Source organism: Macrotis lagotis, chromosome 2, assembly GCF_037893015.1.
Source record: "Macrotis lagotis isolate mMagLag1 chromosome 2, bilby.v1.9.chrom.fasta, whole genome shotgun sequence".
NCBI classification, from domain to species: Eukaryota; Metazoa; Chordata; class Mammalia; order Peramelemorphia; family Peramelidae; genus Macrotis; species Macrotis lagotis.
Window position 1 is genome coordinate 111,137,879 of NC_133659.1, and position 20,909 is coordinate 111,158,787.

At 39.0% G+C, this 20,909-nt stretch overlaps 1 protein-coding gene across 2 annotated transcripts in view; it reads left to right on the forward strand.

Moving 5' to 3' along the window:
* Positions 1 to 236: 236 nt before the first annotated feature.
* UTP25 (UTP25 small subunit processome component) overlaps positions 237 to 20,909 on the forward strand; it is a 46,585-nt gene continuing 25,912 nt past the window's right edge. The window contains exons 1-7 of one of the 2 annotated variants that reach the window (XM_074222583.1): positions 237 to 407; positions 1,056 to 1,095; positions 2,793 to 3,048; positions 4,456 to 4,659; positions 6,102 to 6,190; positions 7,063 to 7,476; positions 18,566 to 18,785. In XM_074222583.1, coding sequence (XP_074078684.1) covers positions 283 to 407; positions 1,056 to 1,095; positions 2,793 to 3,048; positions 4,456 to 4,659; positions 6,102 to 6,190; positions 7,063 to 7,476; positions 18,566 to 18,785 — 1,348 coding nt within the window. In that variant the 5' untranslated portion in view covers positions 237 to 282. The remainder of the gene's footprint in view (positions 408 to 1,055; positions 1,096 to 2,792; positions 3,049 to 4,455; positions 4,660 to 6,101; positions 6,191 to 7,062; positions 7,477 to 18,565; positions 18,786 to 20,909) is intronic. The other variant, XM_074222584.1, reaches the window with a different exon arrangement.

Below are 20,909 nucleotides of genomic sequence, written 5' to 3' on the forward strand. Positions count from 1 at the left end.
CTAACGCACGCGCAGACTGGGCCCTGCGCAGGCGCACACAAGGAGGACGGAGGTGGGGCTGAGGGAGGGGCCCATCTCTCATTAGCAGCCCGCCAGGGGGAGACGGAGAGAATAGGACGGCGCCGCGTGCCGGTCTCCCTGTCGCAAGGTGACGCCGAGCGTGCTTTACGGCACCCTCGTTTCCGCCGCCGTAAAGCAACGGAGGAGGCGGGCCCTTTTGTCACGTGGGCCCGCGGATGCGGTCGCTTCCGGCTTGGAGGGGCCGGAGGGAAGCGCGTGGCCATGGGGAAGCGGCGGAGCCGCAGCCGGAGCCAGGGCCGGAGCCAGGGCCGGGTGCTGAGTGGCCTCAGTAAGAAGCAGAAGAAGCACCTGCGGGACTTCGGGGAGGAGCACCCGTTCTACGACAGGTCGGGCCGGGCCCCGGCCCCTTCCTCCAGCCAGCCCGCGCCCTCCCTGATTTGTTAGGACCCTCCCGGGAGAGGTGACAGGCCCTTTGCGGACCCACTTGTACCGTACTCCCCCTCACGCAGTCGGGCACCAGCTCCGTTTTGTTTTTTAGTTTTTGCAAGGCATTGGGGTTAAGTGACTCCCAAGGCCATACAGCTAGGTAATCATTAAGTGTCTGAGGTCGGATTTGAACTCGGGTCCTCCTGACTCCAGGGCCTCCTAGTCTCCCCTTCTGAGAAGATGGTCTGAGGGAGATCTAGTCCAGAAGGTCCTTCCAGCTCCCAGGGGAGGGGAGAAGACGAGCAAGGCATTTTACTCAGTGCTGGTGATGTAAGGACAAAACTAAAGCTGCCCCTCTTCCCGAGGAACCAGCTTGTTGGTAGGGCAGGGACCCAGTCACTTGGTTCTGGAATTGGCAAGGTCTCTTTCTGTTCTAAACACATGGTATTTTCCGCACTTCTTCTGTGCTGCTTCTCACACTTGGCTTTGTACGTTAATTTGTGTTACCATATTAGTATACTGTTTGTTCAGTCAAGGGCCAGGTCCCCCGCTCATTTGTTGAGAATTGTTAGAATCTTATCTCATCTCAGCCTTTTTGTTTTTCACAGGGTTTCTGCAAAAGAAGCAAAGCCCCAAATCTGCAAGCTGGTAAGGTTCTTTAATTTTTCAAAAAAGAAGTGTAGGGACGGGCTAGGTGGCACAGAGTACTTGAGTTCAAATCCAGCCTCAGACACTTAATAATTACCTACTTAATCCCATCACCTTGCAAAAACCTTAAAAAAAAGTATAGACCTGGTTATGGAGATTTTCCTTTGTTTGCTTTTATTTTAATTACATAGTGAAAATTTTTATAGTTTGGCCCTATTCATCCAAATGATAAAACTGTTGCCCAAATTTCTACATACAGTGGATTGGTCATCCTATATAGAGTTTGTCCAAAGTTCTGTATATCTGGAACAGACAGTACAAATGAACAAGAGGGGAGGATTGGCCTGGATTGCTTTCAGGAAAGTTACAAAACTCCTTTAAGTTAAAGAGTGAGTAGTTGTGTGTGTGCTGGATTTTGAACTAGAATTCTTTCGTTGTAATATAATTTCTTCCCCTTGAATAATGCTTTAAGCAAACAGGCTGTTATCTGGGGCATGGGAATTTTAGGGGTTTTTTTTCTGGTATATGCTTTGTTTATAGATTCAGAAGATCGTTTTTGTGCCTGTGAGAGATTTATCATGGGATTTTAGTCTATCTTTTTTAAAATTTTTTATCATCCATGTTCATGTCTATTCTTAAGTTATAAAATTTCCTTCCACCCTCCCTTCCCAGCCTCCTCCCCTCAGCGGCAAACAGTCAAATTAGCATTGTACATACATATTTTTGAAAAACATCTTTACAGGTTAGTCATTTTTGGTATGAGGAATTAGGATTAAGGGAAAGAGATAACATAAGAGATAATTTTTATAATGTGCTCTTCAGCTTCTGAAGGGAGGGTTGTTTTTTGTTTTGTTTTTCTTCCTCTGGATGCAGATAACATTGTCCATAGCTGGTCTAATACAGTTGTCATAACTCTGAACTGTTGAGAGGAAGTGTTTCCATCAAAGTTGATCATCTCACAATGTAATTGTTTTCTTGGTTCTGCCCCCTTCACTCAGCATCAAGATCCTGTAAATTAAGGCATTTTAGTCTTTTATTTTATTTTTTTTAGGTTTTTGCAAGGCAAATGGGGTTAAGTGTCTTGCCCAAGGCCACACAGCTAAGTAATTATTAAGTGCCTGAGACCAGATTTGAACCCAGGTACTCCTGACTCCAGGGCCTGTGCTTTATCCACTGCCGCACCTAGCTGCCCCAAGGCATTTTAGTCTTAATGAAATTTATTTGACATAAACTTTGAGCCAGGTTTACCTCCATACCCTGAGAAATATGTGAAACTGGAAGCCTCTTTGCTTTTTAGGTTAGTAATTTTGTTGAAGGTTTGATTCTGAGTTATGTGAATTCAAGATGGTCACATCTGTAGGAGAGTGGCAGCTAAGTAGGCCTGCACCTGTTACACTGATCTTTCAAATCAGTTAGTTATTGGTCTAGTTTAGGATGTATAAGATAACAGTGAAAACAGTGTCATTTTATTGCTTAAAAAAAGACTTTGAGAAAACAGTAAACCTCTTGCCAAGCCATAGCTCTGATGGATCCACCTCTGTAACTTGGGACAAGTTTCTAAACTTCAGTTTCCTCAGTTGTAAAATAAGGATAATATTCTGCCACTTGAGGGCATCCTGTAGATGTCATAATCCTCAGAAAGCCTGTTGTGACTTACTATTTTTAATTTTTAAAAATATTTTTATTTTTCCTTTTAGCCTGAGAATTCAGATCACTCAAGTTCAGAGAATGATTCAGACAACGAACCAGAAAAGATCTCTGAATACCACAAGTTACTTGCCACTCTGAAGAATGTTTCAGATGAGGAAGAAGAGGAAGATGAAGAGGAGGAAGAGAGTGCTGTAGAAGAAGAGGCAGAAATGGAGAGTGAAGGAGCTCATAGTGACAGCAGTTTGGAGAAGGAGGAAGAAGAGGAGGAGGAGGAAGAGGAAGTACAAGAAGAAAAGAAGGGAGGTAGGTGTCTCTGGGTCAAAATTTGTCAACCCTGAGGACCCAGGTGAACAGAATCCTAGGCTATCCTGATAGGAGATTGGGACAGGGGATGGATAATATGCTTGGAGAATGTAGGCGAAGGAAATCTTGTCCTGGGGAGTTCCCATTTTAGTAAAGAAGTAGGGAAACCCCTAGGTTAGAAAAGAACATATGGCTATAAAAACAAATTGAAACTTATTATTATAAATAACATTTAAAATAAAAATTCACCTGGTGTAAAAGTGGGTGACATTTATCAAAGGGGTCCTAAGCTCTTCAAAATAGTTAGAATGGATTGTGGACAGCTACATAGATTAGGTGAGTATTCTTGTCTGAAAAAATTCTGATAATCACTCAGATGTTTATTTGACTTTTCACTTTGTGTTTTAGTGCTTGTTTTCCTAACAGTCCAAAATTATATCATTCATTTGGAAGGTAATTATCTGCAAAGAGATATCTTGAATTCTTGGATATAAATCCATTCCCCTTACTGTGATAGGAAAGTGAGCATCTTGCTTTCTCTATCTGGGTCTTTTCAAATCAGTTAGCAAGCATTTATTAAGGAATTCTAGGCACTTGGGAGACAAAGAAACAAATAATCTTTGCTGTTTAGGAGCTTACATGCTATCTTCAAAAATAATTCATTAAAAGGATGAGGTCTTGGCCATCTTTTGAATTTATAGTCAAGCATTTATTAAACACCAGGCACTGTAAATACAAGCAAAAGTTCACATAATGGGGGAAGCAATACGCAAATTACTTGGTATAGACAAGCATCTCCACATTACTCAAAGAAGGAAGGCACTAACAATGGAGTGGGGAAGGGGAGAAAGAGAAAGTACAGCCCTGGGAAAGGCCTCCAAAAGGAAGGATTTGAACTGAGCCTTGAAGCAGATTGTGGGTGCTAAGAGGAGGACGTAGAGTCTGTCTGGTATGGGACTGTCCAGTGCAAAGGCTGGGGAGGTGGAGGGACCCTATGGAGACCAGTAGAACTGGGTCACAGTGTGCATGGAGGGAGCCAAAGTGGAAGAGGCCTGGAAGATGAGAAGGGGGCCAGATGTGAATGACTTTCTTTTTTTAGTTTATGCAAGGCAAATGGGGTTAAGTGACTTGCCCAAGGCCACACAGCTAGGTAATTATTAAGTGTCTGAGGCCGCATTTGAACTCAGATTCTCCTGATTCCAGGGCCGGTGCTCTATCCACTGCGCCACCTAGCCGCCCTGTGAATGACTTTCAGTGCCAAACAAAAGGTTAGATGTTTGGACTTGAAGATAGTAGGGGACCATTAGAAGGTATTGAGTTTGAAGAGCAATGGGTTGAATGGTTAGAGAATTTGAACAGTCTCTATCATCAGGGATCATAAGTTTTTGTTTTAATGTATAACAATAGGAAAAGAGGCCCATGTGGCTGCATCTGACCCTGAGGATAAACATGGGGAAGCACCTTCCCAACAGAGCGCTGGTGAAGATGATGAATTCACGGATCTGAAACACGAATCAGAATTCAGCCTGGAGACCAATTTCCTTGAGGAGGAGCATGCAGACCATCGACCCTTTCAGAAGGAGGGGATCTCTGCTGGGAAAGCCTCCGAAGGTAAGAACTGCCTGCCCTGGCCTTTGGTAGCAAAGACAAACAGGTATTTTCAGGGAGGCTTGCTGCTGCTGGGCCCAGCAGCTCTTCTCTTCCTGACCTGTCACTATTGGAATGGAGCACTGTGAGGAGTAGCTTTACCCCAGTAGCTCTTCTGTGGCTTGTAGCCTTCTGAGTTAGGAAGTTACCAGTGGCCCTGAGGGGTAATGAGGCTTACCCAGAGTCACTGATCTAGGACTTGGCATGGGACCCAGGACACACAATCACTACAAAGCAACTCCCAGGCAGGCTTTCTACCCAGCTTGCCCCACTGTGCTGACTGCAGCAGTTAGAGAGAATCTAGGACCACTGCCTGCCTTATTTAGCTTATCAGGAATGATTATGGTGTACCCATAGTCCCACAGGCAGGAAAAGGCAGAACTAAGATTCAAATCAGGCCCCTGACCCAAATCTAGTATCTTTTCCACTATATTATCCTCTTCGATGTCCTAATACCTAATTATTTTTGCTGAGCAGATTCTAAGTTCAGTGACCCAAGTTCAGCAGACTCACAATGATGTTTTATATTCTTTTAAAATTCATATTACCCCTCTTTGTTGTGCTTCTACTGCTGTTGCCTCCTGAATCCTTATTTCTCTTCACAAAGTCTCATTCACTTGCCAACACAGCAGACTGTGTGATATGTAGACTGCTGGATTTGACCTTATAGGTTTGAATCCCTGGTTTAGAGCATGGACTGAATTAGGCTGAAGTCACAGATTCTGTACCTTGTGGCCATTTCACATTGCCATTTTGTTCATTCTCATTCTTTAGCACCCCCCACCCCCCCATTCATTTTGACCAGCCATCTGCCAAGAGGAAATAGTGACCATCTAGTCAATGGTTGAGAAAGTTTGGTGGATGACCGAGCAAGCTATCCTAACATTTGAAAGCCATGAATAGCTCCTGTCCTACAAATGGGCCTAGTAATTGGCTTTATCAAGTAAAGGCAGCATATTTTGGGGGGGGGGGGGGGATATGAACCTATCAGTATCGTACTTGATCACTTTTTGTTTGTTTGTTTTTGCAAGGCAATGGGGTTAAGTGATTTGCCCAAGATCACACAGCTAGGTAATTATTAAGTTTCTGAGGTCGGATTTGAACTCAGGTCCTCCTAACTCCAGAACTGGTGTTCTATCCACTGTGCCACCTAGTCACCCCAACTTGATCACTTTTGACTCTCTCAACAGCCCTGTGAGGTAGCTATTAAGAGTTACTATTGTGTCCATTTTACAGAGTAAGCTAGAACTTAAGAAAAATTTAATAACTAATCTGATCTCTCAGACTCCTAAGTATCACAGGCAGAATTTTGAACACAAACTTCTTGGCTCCCAAGTCCATTGTTGTTCTTCTGTTCTTCAGTGTCTCTCTGACCTATTGATATTAATGATTGTTTTCTACAACAGATCCATTTCTACAACATATGAACAAAGAACTGAAAGAAAAAGAAATTCAAGCTGTCGCCACAAACCCCAAAATTACCCAGCAACTAAAAGTAAGTACTTCTGGCCATCAAAGTTGTGAACTAAGACAAACTTGACATGAACCTGTGCAAGCTTCTCCTCTCAGAGTTTACATCTAGTGACCATGAATTTTAACATCACATCGACAGCTCACAGTAGCAAAAATCCCATTGTCAGTAGTTAAAACATCACTAGTAGATCTGGAAGAAGGCACAGTCAAGGTGTCATTAGAAACTTCTGAATATCTCCCCAGCCAAGAAAAAACTGGGAATGAAGTCTCCCTACATAGATACTACATAGTACTACATACATAGTACTACCTCTTATTCTTATTAGAGGTGACCCTGGAAAAGTCTTCTCATCCCTAAGCAGCCCATTTTTCCTCACCCTACCTTGTCCCTCAAGCTTAGTTGACTCCCTTAATTTTCTGCTAGGATCTCCTGTCAGACAGTATGAGGTCATTCCTGTTATCCACTGCTCCAACTTCTGGACTATGTATTCCATCTGTATATTGAATATCTGTAACAATCAATTTAAAGTAAGTTCAACTCTAGACTAATTAAACATAGGAGAGTTTCTTATCTTTCATATTCCCTTCTTTGTTGCTAAATGAAGAGTTAACTTTAAAACAGCAGGGGTGGGCAATTTTTATTTTTCCACCAAGGGCTATTTGGATATTTATTACATCATTTGTGGACCATACACAATTATCAACTTAAATCCTAACTCTAATAAACTCTTAGATTATTGAGTTTTGAGTCCTGCCTATGGTTGCCTTGGTAGTGCTAGACTGAATAGAAGAACTATGATGTAGTATGGAATGTAGAGCCAGCCTTGAAGTTAGGATGACTTATCCAAGCAAAATTTGGTCCTAACACAACTGTTGTCTTTTTTTCTTCCTCAGTGGTCAACTCTGGGTCAACTTGTCTTTTCAACCCAGTTTCATAAGCTGGAGACTTTGAAACCTCCAAAGGACATTGGCTTGATGACTCTCCATCTTCAGAAGCCCTTGGATTCCACATGGCCCAAAGTAAATAGCCAATTTCTCTCTGGTCCCCCAAAGCCAAGTGGGCCCTTCTCCCCTCTACAGAAAGAGCTCTTCTCCATTATGAGCTCATACCGGGACTTGTTGTACCCTGAAAGGACAGCAATGGGGAATGGGGAAGAGGTCCGACATGTGTACTGCCTCCATGCCATGAACCACGTTCTCAAAGCCAATTCGCAGGTGCTCAGTGATAATAGCAAACGCCGGGATAAGAAACCAAAGGCAGGTGATGATGATGATGACTTCAGAGACCAGGGGCTCACTCGACCAAAGGTAAGCAGAAGCAGAATAACTCAGTCTCCCAGGGAGATGTTTCAGAGCTTTTTTAAAAAATACATTTTTATTGTTATCTTCTGTTTTTACATCACTTAAATTTTCCCCTCTGTCGCTCTTCATACCGCCTCCTAAATAGTCATCACTTATTCAACCTAATTATTTCAAAAATTATTTTTTTTTATTTTTTCATTCTTTTTTTTTATTTGGGTTTTGCAAGGCAATGAGGTTAAGTGACTTGCCCAAGGTCACACAGCTAGGTAATTATTAACAGTCTGAGGTCAAATTTGAACTGAGGTCCTCCTGATTCCAGGACTAGTGTGCCACCTAGCTGCCCCTTTCACATTCTTTTAAAAAATTTTGATTTCCCAATTCTCTCCCATTCCTCTCCAATCCCCTTAGAAGACCATAATATATCAATAATACATGTAAAATAATGCAAAGCATTTCCATGATTAGCCACATTGTAAACAAAAAGCAAGAAAATCATATTTCAATTTTTATTCAGAGTTTATCAGTTCTCTACAGGTAGATGGACTTTTTTTTGTTTATTTTTTGATTTTTGCAAGGCAGTGGGGTTAAGTGACTTGCTCAAGGTCACACAACTAGGTAATTATTAAGTATCTGAGGTCAAATTTGAACTCGGGTCCCCCTGACTTCAGGGCCAGTGCTCTATCCACTTCCACCTAGCTGCCCCTAGATGGAACTTTTTGCAATTAAGTCCTTCATAATTGATCATCATTACAATATTACTTTTTTTATGACTTTAAAAAAAATTTTAAAATTTTTATTAAAGATATTATTTGAGTTTTACAGTTTTCCCCCAATCTTGCTTCCCTCCCCCCACCCCCACCCCACAGATAGCACTCTGTCAGTCTTTACTTTGTTTTCATGTTGTACCTCGATCCAAATTGGGTGTGATGAGAGAGAAATCATATCCTTAGAACAGAATTCTCAGAGGTAACCAGATCAAACCATAAGACATCTGGGTTTTTTTTTTTCCAAATTAAAGGGAATAGTCCTTGTACTTTGTTCAAACTCCACAGCTCCTTATCTGGATACAGATGGTATTCTCCTTTGCAGACAGCCTAAAATTGTTCCCAATTGTTGCACTGATGGAATGAGCAAGTCCTTCAAGGTTGAACATCACTCCCATGTTGCTGTTAGGGTGTACAGTGTTTTTCTGGTTCTGCTCATCTCACTCAGCATCAGTTCATGCAAATCCCTCCAGGTTTCCCTGAAATCCCGTCCCTCCTGGTTTCTAATAGAACAATAGTGTTCCATGACATACATATACCACAGTTTGCTACACCATTCCCCAATTGAAGGACATTTACTGGATTTCCAATTCTTTGCCACCACAAACAGGGCTGCTATAAATATTTTTGTACAAGTAATGTTTTTACCCTTTTTCCTCATCTCTTCAGGGTATAGACCCAGTAGTGGTATTGCTGGGTCAAAGGGTAGGCACATTTTTGTTGCCCTTTGGGCGTAGTTCCAAATAGCTCTCCAGAAGGGTTGGATGAGTTCACAGCTCCACCAACAGTGTAATAGTGTCCCAGATTTCCCACATCCATTCCAACAATGATCATTATCCTTCCTGGTCATACTGGCCAATCTGAGAGGTGTGAGGTGGTACCTCAGCGAAGCTTTAATTTGCATTTCTCTAATAATTAATGATTTAGAGCATTTTTTCATATGGCTATGGATTGCTTTGCTCTCCTCATCTGTAAATTGCCTTTGCATATCCTTTGACCATTTGTCAATTGGGGAATGGCTTTTTGTTTTAAAAATATGACTCAGTTCTCTGTATATTTTAGAAATGAGTCCTTTGTCAGAATCATTAGTTGTAAAGATTGTTTCCCAATTTACTACTTTTCTTTTGATCTTGATTACGTTGGTTTTATCTGTGCAAAAACTTTTTAATTTAATGTAATCGAAATCATCTAATTGGTTTTTAGTGATGTTCTCCAACTCTTCCTTAGTCATAAACTGTTCCCCTTTCCATAGATCTGACAGATAGACTAGTTCTTGATCTTCTAATTTGCTTATAGTATTGTTTTTTATGTCTATGTCCTGTAACCATTTGGATCTTATCTTGTTAAAGGGTGTGAGGTGTTGGTCTAATCTAAGTTTCTTCCATACTAACTTCCAATTATCCCAGCAGTTTTTATCAAAGAGGGAGTTTTTATCCCAATGGCTGGACTCTTTGGGTTTATCAAACAGCAGATTACTATACTCCTCTTCTGCTTTTACACCTAGTCTATTCCACTGGTCCACCACTCTATTTCTTAGCCAATACCAAACAGTTTTGATGACTGATGCTTTATAATATAATTTTAGATCGGGTAGTGCTAAGCCACCTTCGTTTGCATTTTTTTTTCATTAAGCTCCTGGCAATTCTTGACTTCTTATTTCTCCATATGAATTTACTTACAATTTTTTCTAGCTCATTAAAGTAATTTTTTGGAATTTTGATTGGTAGGGCACTAAACAGATAGTTTAGTTTTGGTAGAATTGTCATTTTTATTATATTAGCTCTACCTATCCATGAGCAGTTGATATTTGCCCAGTTATTTAAATCTGATTTAATTGGTGTGAGAAGTGTTTTATAATTGTTTTCAAAAAGATTCTGAGTCTGTCTTGGCAAATAGACTCCCAAGTATTTTACACTGTCTGAGGTTACTTTGAATGGAATTTCTCTTTCCAGCTCTTCCTGCTGTTTCTTGCTAGTCATATATAGGAAAGTTGAGGATTTATGGGGGTTTATTTTATAACCTGCAACTTTGCTAAAATTGCTAATTGTTTCCAGTAGTTTTTTAGATGATTTCTTGGGCTTCTATGTCATCTGCGAATAGTGAGAGTTTTGTCTCTTCCTTCCCAATTCTAATTCCTTTAATTTCTTTTTCTTCTCTAATTGCTGATGCTAACATTTCTAATACAATATTGAATAGTAGTGGTGATAGTGGGCACCCTTGTTTAACCCCTGATCTTATTGGGAATGCCTCTAGCCTCTCCCCATTGAGTATAATGCTTGTTGATGGTTTCAGATAGATAATGCTAATTATTTTAAGGAACAGTCCATTTATTCCTACACTCTCTAGTGTTTTTAATAGGAATGGATGCTGTATTTTGTCAAAAGCTTTTTCAGCATCTGTTGATATGATCATATGGTTTCTGATAGGTTTGTTATTGATATAATTGAGTATACTAACAGTTTTCCTAATATTGAGTCAACCCTGCATTCCTGGAATAAATCCTACTTGATCATAATGTATTATCCTAATGATGACTTATTGTAGTCGTTTTGCTAAGATTTTATTTAGGATTTTTGCATCTATATTCATCAGGGAAATAGGTCTATAATTTTCTTTCTCTGTTTTAACTCTTCCTAGTTTAGGTAACAGCACCATATTGGTTTCATAGAAAGAGTTAGGCAGAGTTCCATCTTTCCCTATTTTTCCAAAGAGTTTATATAGGATTGGAACCAATTGTTCCTTAAATATTTGGTAGAATTCACTTGTGAATCCATCAGGCCCTGGAGATTCACTAATGGCTTGCTGAATTTCTTTTTCTGAGATAGGGTTGTTCAGGTATTTAATCTCTTCTTCATTTAACCTGGGCAACTTATATTTTTGTAAATATTCATCCATTTCACTTAGATTATCAAATTTATTGGCATAAGGGTGGGCAAAATAATTTCGATTTATTACTTTAATTTCCTCCTCATTGGTGGTGAGTTCACCTTTTTCATTTATAATACTAGCAATTTGGTTTTCTTCTTTCTTTTTTTAATCAAATTGACCAGAGGTTTATCAATTTTATTGGTTTTTTCATAATACCAACTTTTGGTTTTATTTATTAATTCAATAGTTTTTTTGCTTTCAATTTTATTAATTTCTCCTTTGATTTTTAAAATTTCTAATTTGGTATTTGATTGGGGATTTTTGATTTGTTCTTTCTCTAATTTTTTTAGTTGCATGTTTAGTTCATTGGTTTCCTCTTTCTCCAATTTATTCATATAAGCATTTAGAGCTATAATATATCCCCTGAGAGTTGCTTTGAATGAATCCCATAGGTTTTGGTATGTTGTTTCATTATTATCATTATCTAGGATAAAATGGTTAATTCTTTCTCTAATTTGTTTTTTGGTCCACTCATTTTTTAAGATGAGGTTATTCAGTTTCCAATTTGCTCTGGGTCTATATCTCCTTGGCCCAGTATTGCATATGACTTTTATTGCATTGTGATCTGAGAAAGATGTATTCACTATTTCTGCCTTTCTGCAGTTGATCATTAGGTTTTTATGTCCTAGTACATGGTCAATTTTTGTATAAGTTCCATGTGCTGCAGAGAAAAAGGTATATTCCTTCCTATCCCCATTCAGTTTCTTCCATAAGTCTACCATATCTAATTTTTCTAACAATCTATTTACCTCCCTAATTTCTTTCTTGTTTGTTTTATGATTTGATTTATCTAGATCTGATAGCGGGAGGTTGAGGTCTCCTACTAGTAGAGTTTTGCTGTCTATGCTATGTCTTCCTGTAATTCTTTCAGCTTCTCCTCTAAGAATTTGGGTGCATATATATTCAATATTGATATGACTTTATTGTCTATGGTTAGGAGGATAGTTTCCTTCCTTATCTCTTTTAAAGCTATCTATTTTTGCTGCTGCTTTATGTGAGATAAGGATTGCTACCCCTGCTTTTTTTACTTCACTTGAAGCAAAATGTATTTTGCTCTAACCTTTTACCTTTACTCTATATGTATCTCTCTGCTTCAAATGAGTTTCTTGTAAGCAGCATATTGTAGGATTCTGGTTTTTAATCCACTCTGCTATTTGCTTACATTTTAAGGGAGAGTTCATCCCATTCACATTCAAGGTTATGATTACTAATTCTTTATTTACAATATTACTTTTACTGTGGTCTCCCAGTTCTTCTAACTTCACTTTACATAAACTCATATTGGTCTTCTCAAGTTTATCTGAAACCGTCCTCTTCAACATATCTTAAAGTACAGTAGTACTCCCATCACAATTATATGCTACAATTTGTTCAACCATTCTTCAATTGATGGGCATTTACTCAATTTTCAATTCTTTTCCTCCACAGAAAGAACTACTATAAGCATTATCATAATGTAAGGCCTCTATTCCTTTTTCTTTGATCTCTTTGGGAAACTGACCTAGTAGTGATATTGCTGAGTCAACGGGTATGTACAGTTTTATAGCTCTTGGGGCATAATTCCAAATTATTCTTCAGAAAGCACTTTACCAGTATTGCATTAATGTACCTGTTTTCCCTTTTCCCCTCCACACCCACTTGATCTTTCTAATAGGTGTGAGGTGATATTTCAGAATTACTTTAATTTGCCTTTCTCTGATCAATAATGACTTAGGACTTTGTTTATGTGACTTGCTAGCTTTTATTTCTTCTTCTGCCTGTTTGTGTTTGACGATTCATTACTTGGGGAATGTCTTATTTTTATAAATTTGCCTCATTTCCCTTTATATTTGAGAACTGAGACCTTTATCAGAGAAACCAAATGTAAAATTTTTGATAAAACTTTGTCTGTGGTACCTTTTAGCACAATGTAGTTTCCTGATTATCTCTTTTAATTAGATCTATTTTTTGTTTTTGCTTTGTCTGAGATTATGATTGCCATCCTTGCTTTTTTTTTACTTCAACTGATGCTACTTCAACCCCTTATTTTAACTGTCTTTCTATTTCAAGTATGTCTCTTGTAAACAAGATATTATTGGATTCTGATTTCTAATCTATTCTGCTTTTTGCTTCTGTTTTACAAGTGAGCTCATCCCATTCACATTCACAGTTATAATTACTAACTGTATATTTCCTTTCATCTTATTTTCTTCTATTTATCCTTCTCTATTTTTATCCTGTCCTTCCTCCTCCTATTTTGCTTTTGAGCACTGGCTCCCTTAATCATCCTTCTTTTTTATCATCTTTCCATCCTTCCCTTTCTCATGCCCTTTCCCTCCTATTTCCGTAAACAATTTTGATAAGAGTGAGGTTCAAGCTTTACTCCTTCACATTTCGTCCTCCACAGTAAAATTTCTTCCTTGCATGACACTTTTATGTGAAATAATTTTCCCCGTTTTTTTCTTCCACTCTCACCTAGGGCAGCCCTCCTTCTTCATTTTTTTTTGAGATCATACTAATATAATCAGCTCACACAGAGTTATATAGACTACTTCTAACTGCAGTTACGACAGAGTTCTTAGGGAGTTACATGTATCATCTTCCACCCCATTGCTTTGCAAAAACCTAAAAAAACAAAACAAAAATTTTTTTTTATTTTTATTTAAGGTAGTAGGATTAAGTGACTTGCCCAAGGTCACATAGCTAAGTTAATTATTAAGTGTCTGAGGTCAGATTTGAATTCAGGTCCTCCAGACTCTAGGGCTAGTACTCTAACCACTACACTACCTGGCTGCCCCCTAATTCTCTTTTTCTGTAATATTCTTTCATTGCTCTCATTTCTTTCCCAATTTTTCCTCTACCACTTCTATCTTTAAGTCTTCTAGGAATTCTTGTTCTATTCAATTAGCAGTATTTCTTGTGAGGCTTTGCTTGTAGCTGTTTTCTTCTTTCAAGTTTGTGTCTTAGTCTTTCTTGCAACTATATTGGCTTTTTAGAGTGAAGTTGTTGTTTTTTTTTATATTTGCTAATTTTCTCACCTATTTCTTCATTTTGAACTCGGCTCACCAGGAGGTTGCAGAGATAGTATTGTGTCAAGCTTCATGCTTTCTCATGTTGTTGTTTTCAGCACTAGTTCTGAGGGTCTGCAAGTTTTTGGTGCTTACAAGGTGGTAAGGTATGGTTATTGCTCTCTTAGTCTGTGCTCTAGTCTTTAGCCAGCAAGGGTCCTTGCTCCTGGCACCTGTAAGCTTTAGTGTTTCTTTGGGTCCAGGAACTGTAACCAAAGTCCTGACCTCTTGTGATTGATTACAGGCACTCCTCTCCACCCTGGAATTTTTACTCAGAACTGCTTAAGGGAAATAGAGTTGCTACTCAATACCAGCTACACCTGGTCCCCACAAAGGGTCTTCTTTAATCTCTTTCTAACCAGTTGTTCTTTGCTTTGACCATTTCTAGCTAAAAGATCACAAAGATGCTGCTGCTATTGCTGCTGCAGCTACCTCCAATGCTTCCTATAATGTAATTTTGGGGGGGTGGGGTTTGCAAGGCAATGGGGTTAAGTGAACTGCCCATGATCACACAGCTAGGTAATTTTTAAGTGTCTGAGGTCACATTTGAACTCAGGTCCTCCTGACTTCAGGACTGGTGCTCTATCCACTGCACCACCTAGCTGCCCCTACAATGTAATTTTTAAAAGGAAGTCAGCAGAACCAATTACATCAAAAAAGACTGATATTTTTCAGCAGTATTTCAACCTTTGGATTGGAATCTTTACAAAGGAACCAGTGAGGTATCTTATTATTGATTGCTCTTTTTAGGACTCTAGTTGAGTTATACACTGGAGATGCCACATTAGTAGGTCAGACCAGAAATTCTTACCATATCCAACTCAGTATTTTGTGTCTGACACTGTTATCATGGCTTGCTGGGAGAGTGAATTCATGGCGATCTCTATGATTTCGTGCAGAAATGGAAAAGATGGACTTTGAATTCTACTGCCTTCAGTAATCCTGTTTACACCATTTATTTCTGAATTGTAGAACATTAGAACTTTCTTAGAATATGAAAGATGATCTAGCTCAACCCTTCATTTCCCTGGTGCTTATTGCTCTTTGAGTAGTTTAAACCATATTAGCACATCAGCTGATGTACAGTGTAACCTTAGGAGCCTTTATTGGTGCCATCTCCTGAGGGCATAAGGCTGGAGAGAAGTTAACTGTCTGGCCTGCTGTCATTCATCCAGTATGTAGCAAAGGTAGGCACACAATCCAGATCTTCTGCCCTTCCCCACCCATTCTTTCTCCTTTATCAAGCTCACCCCAGCACAATTTATTGAAGTCCCTTCAGACATAAATTTCTTGTTTTTATTTTTACTCAGGTACCTCACTCTTTAATTAAGTTCAAAGCATCAAGCTATCTAGTGGTAACAATCGGGAAATTTGTTCAACAAACCTGTTTTTACTCTTCATGCTGTTTTTTTTTTTTAAGATTTTTGCAAGGCATTGGGGTTAAGTAGCTTGCCCAAGGCCACACAGCTAGGTAATTATTAAGTGTCTGAGGTCAAATTTGAACTCAGGTACTCCTGACTGCAGGGCTGGCACTCTATTCACTGCTCCACCTAACTGCCCTGTCTTCATGCTGTTTTAAGGATTTTTTTTAATAATTAGGTTATATCTCATCTCAGATTTTCTAGACTTAGCCATGGTATATGACTTCATTGGTAAAAAAAATAGAAATAATTAAAATTACAGCTACAAAATAAAAAAAGCAAATCTTATAGTTTTTTGTGTTAAAATTAAAAGAAAAATACATGCATTATATCTTCCTTTTTTTCTTAATTGAAAATGTTTAGAACAGTGCTCAGCACCTAATAAATGCTATATAAATGTTTGCTAGCGGCAGCAGCAGCAGCATTTTAATGGTTTAGTTCAAGTCAGTTACCAGTCTATTTAGGTATAGTTATTTCTGGTACTTCCAGAACAATTTTGCTTCTGAGCATATCAGTATATTTATGGGTTCCTCTTTCCTGCATTGGGGACTTGACTTGCAGGTTTACTAGAAGCAAAATATCCCCAAACCCTATTTTGAGGTTAGATTTTTGAAAGTCTGATACGGACTTTCTAAGATCTTACAAACTTCTAACAATAGTTTTAGTGCAGTCAGAAAAGAAAAAGTGAGTTTCATCAGTACTTTCCCCCCACTGTGCAGTATTCTAGTCTTTATATTTTCTTACCTGAGTAAAAAGTTTTTTTCTTCATAGCAGCTGTTACAAACTGGGTTTTTTGGCTTTGTTTTGTTTTTTAATGCTGGTATTCTCTCTGTTCTTGCAATTCTAAGAAGCCTAGATTATACCTCTCATTAGTTGCATAGCCACTCTGAAGGTTTCACTTGGTTTTGGGGGAGGGGTTGTTTTTTAGGTTTTTGCAAGGCAATGGGGTTAAGTGGCTTGCCCAAGGTCACACAGCTAGGTAATTATTAAGTGTCTGAAGTTGGATTTGAACTCTTTTCAAGGCCATTGCTCTATCCACTGCACCACCTAGCTGCCCTTTTCCCTTTTTTTGAAGCTTAATTATACTATTTTGCAGCCATTGTTCACCAAATTTTTGCTTTATTTTCAGTCACTTTTTTTGCTCTTTATTGCAGTTGAATATTTTGAATGTTTTTGAATGACACTTAAAATGTTTGACTTTCTCATGCTCCTCTGTTCTCCCTCTTTTCCAAAATCTTTTCCCACTACTTAAGAGAACCCCTTTCTAACTTCATTATATAATAATCATCACAAAGTGACCTTATTGTTCCCCAAAAGGACTTTCCATCACCCATCTCCATGCTTTGCACAATTTGTTCCCCATTTCTAGAAGGCACATCCTTCTTGCCTCCACCTCTGGAATCCTTAGATTTCTTTAAAGTTCAGCTCAAAAACTGGTTGTACTAGATTTGGCCCTTTGTGATCATCAAAGACTCCTGTTCAACCCCTCCCAACCTCTTCCTCCATTACCTCCTAGGTATTTTCTGTATCCTTGATTTGTGTGTTCTTTCATTGTAGACTAGAAGTTCCTTGGGGGCAGGGAAGTCACTTTTGTTTGTTTCTCCAGTGCCCAATGTAGGGACTTGCCATATAGGAGAAGCCAAAGAAATGTTTGTTTTTTGATTAATAGATAGCTCAGCAGTAGGAGGTAGGAAGCAAATTTATGCTAAGGAAAATTGCTTTAAGGAAAACCAATAGTTTATTCAGGTGATTGCATGGGTGCTTCAAAAAGAGTGTATTAGTTAGCAGATATTTATTAAATTTGTTCTGTAAATGCAACACTAGTTCTTGGCAAAATTCTAAAAAAACTATTTGCTTTAAGCAATAGATGTTTCCATATAAATTGAATTTGTTCATCAATTTCCATTTTCTCATTTACTCATGTTCCGATTTCAAGGATATTTATCTTGATTTCTGGGGAAATTGCACCTTGGAAACTGAATTATTTTAAGGAACCATGTGTTCATTCTTTTGTAATAATATAAATTAATCACCCATTACCACACAGCTCATCTATTGTATAAGTCCTGATGATCATGCCCCTGAGGTGTCTTGGAGTGAGAACCCCTATACTAAGGGGCATTGCCATCTCCATTAAGGTACTTCCCCAGGATGTGCCTAAACAGATTCTCTGGGGATGTCATTAAAAAGGACTGCTTTGGGAGAGAAAAATCACCCTTTCTCCATGAGGACTTTTCCCTGGAAAGACATTGACTTCTTATGAGATTTGCAGAGCAGAAGAATTCTAGCATTAGGTGCTTGTTTGTGGAATAAGCATTTGCTTTAATTATAATTTTAAAAAAATATTTATATTGATAATCTATTGAATTTTACATTAATTTTTCCAACTATGTTTCTCTCCTCTCCCTGACTAGTCAACCCATATGACAAAAATGGTTAAAAAAAATAGAGGAATTAAAAATCACTTTAGTATAATCAATCACCGGACTGACAGTACATGCACGCCAAAGTCCCCATCTGTGTAAAGAGTGAAATGAGATTCATTTTCTTATTGTTCTTAGCAAGCTTATCTTTCTTTATCAATCTATATGTTTTTTGCATTGAATAAGCATTTATTTTTCTCTCCTTTCCATCCCCATCCCTCAAGGATAAGAAGAAAAAAACAAAATCCTTATAACAAATATGGTCAAGCAAAATGAATTCCCCCATTGGCCATGGCCATAATCAAACTTTGAATCTATCACCTCTCTCTTGGGAAATCAATAACATGCTTCCTCTGAAATTGTACTAACGCCCTCATTATTTCAAGTGTGAGAATGGGTCTAAGCAAGTCCCAGTGATTTGTCTGAGGTGCAGTAAGTAGAACTAGTCCAGGACTTGAGTCTCTAGATCCATTACTTATTTCTCTATTCCATGGCCTTTTCTCCCTTTATAGGTATTAATTGTTGTTCCTTTCCGGGAGGCTGCTCTCAGAGTGGTCCAGCTTCTCATCAGTCTCCTAGAAGCAGGAAGTAAGAAGAAAATAGATGTGAGTAACAAAAAACGGTTCAATGGAGAGTATGGGTCTGACCCAGATGAGAGACCTCCCAATCTGAAGAGACCTGAGGATTATAACGCTGTGTTTGCTGGCAACATTGATGACCACTTCCGGATAGGTAGGTGGGAAAATTGAAACAAAATGGAACCATCTTATTTTGTGTGACTAACATTTCAGATCAGATCAGATCACCCTGATCTTTCCTATGCCCCTGGTAAACAGGCATCTTTGTCCTCTTTCAAAAGATCTGTTATGAATATCTGACAGCCAGTCTTCTCTAGTGGAACCTTCCTTCACAAGGGAAAAACTAAATAAAAGAGACTAGTTATATCCATCAACAAATGTAACAGTTCACCTATAGCCTCATAGGTGGAGCTCTAATAAGAGAGAATCTCTGTTTAGGAAGTACTTGGTATTATGGGAAGATGCCTTCTAGAGAAATCTCCCCTGGGAACACTCACAGAGCTCACAGGAAAGACTTAGCTTTATAATAGGAATACTTAAAAACACCACTGGGTAAATAACCTTTCTATAATTGCTGGAAGAGGTTCTTAGAGGAATTGGAATGACTGGAGCCAGGTGATTTAGTCTGCAGAGGTTGTTCGTGAAGGGTCTTTGGGACAGTGGTGGACGCCTCTTGTCCTCTCCAGGTGGCTGTAGTATTTCTTGATTTCTCATGCTTCCCTTTGTCAGTCCATGTCCTTTTTGCTTTGTAAAGCCACTTCAAAGACAAGTTATTCTAAGAAGCCTTCCTGGGCAAAACAAGTAGCTGTTATTCTTCTTCTTCAGGACTCAACTTTCTTAGTGGAGTAAACTTACTATGTAAATGTAGTCTCTCCTATGTATGTTCTGACTTTATGTCCCTTGTTTATCTATTCTTTTCCATTCTAATAGAGAGTGTTCTGCTTACAGTAAGTAAATATGGCTTGTGTGAGCAGAATCAGGAGGCCTACAGGACATTGAATTTCAGACCAAAAGAAAACCTGTGAGGCTCTCCATGGTGTTGAGCAAAAACACTTGATGGAGGAAGCTACCTCAGTTGTAATTTTGTAGTGGGAGCTCTCCCTGCACCCCACAGTGGGACCTGCTGGCCATGTGGTTGGGCCAGCTGTGGTTTGCTTTGGTCCTCTGGCTCAGCAGCTGGTATGTCAAGAGCTCACTGATGGGCTGAGGGTCAGTGTCCTATGGTGAGGGAGATGGCCAGGCTCAGCAGGACTCCACTGCATGAGAGCAGCCTCGGGAGGGGGCTGTGGGGAAGAGGGGGGCATGCTCAGTTGGGGAAGAAAAGACTGTTCGTTGTTATAAGATGCTACATAAGTCCATCTGATCCATGCAGAGTCTGAAATAATAGTTTAGTGACCACCTGGGGCTGTGTTTTGAACCAAGATGCCTTCTTTGTTCACAAATCCTGTTTTCATTTGTCACTATTATGTAACTTCCACTGTGCAATGGAACCAGTTAACTGGATCTAGCTCACTGTAGAACTCTGAAGCCAACCCTCTAACTTCTTTTTAAATGTATCTGTGGGTGTTTTTTACCTTGAATGACAGGGCTCTCTTGTGTTAGATTTCTAGTTAGAGCATATTAATTCATTTGTTTTCCTAGCTTTGCCACTTACTACTTGTGGGCAAATATTTTCATTTTTCTGGGCCTCAGTTTCATTATCTGTAAAATTTGGTGGGAGGGACTTTGGGGGGGGGAATATTGCATGGAATAACAGACTTAGTTGATGTCTTGGTTTTACTGAATTGCTTTTTCCTTTTAAAAAAATTATAAGAGATGACTCTGGAGGACAAAGTGGGGAGGTTTAAATTAAATTAAAGGTGAGAAAATAAAAACCAAAGCTACCTTGTAAGCATTTTTTTTTAAAAAGATGGCATTGAACTAAACTTTTCCCTCCTACTCTAAATCTATGCTACTAGGAATATTTATGACTTAATTTTTTTTCCTTCACTTCTGACCATATTCACATAAAGGACCAAGTATTGACAAGAAAGTTAAGAAAGAAACACAGTCCTCCTTTGTCGGTAATAAAATGGTTAATTATTACTTTTATTAATCGACCAGTTCAGAAGATAATAAATTTAGGACATGACCTAATAGATGTAGTTAGATGGGACTCCCGACATCATAGACTTTGGGTCCTGCCTGGGGTGTAATCATTGTGTAGCCTATACCAAATACTCCTCTGTGGGTCCTACCTCTCTTCAAGTCCCACAAGAATGAGATTAATTAATGGATC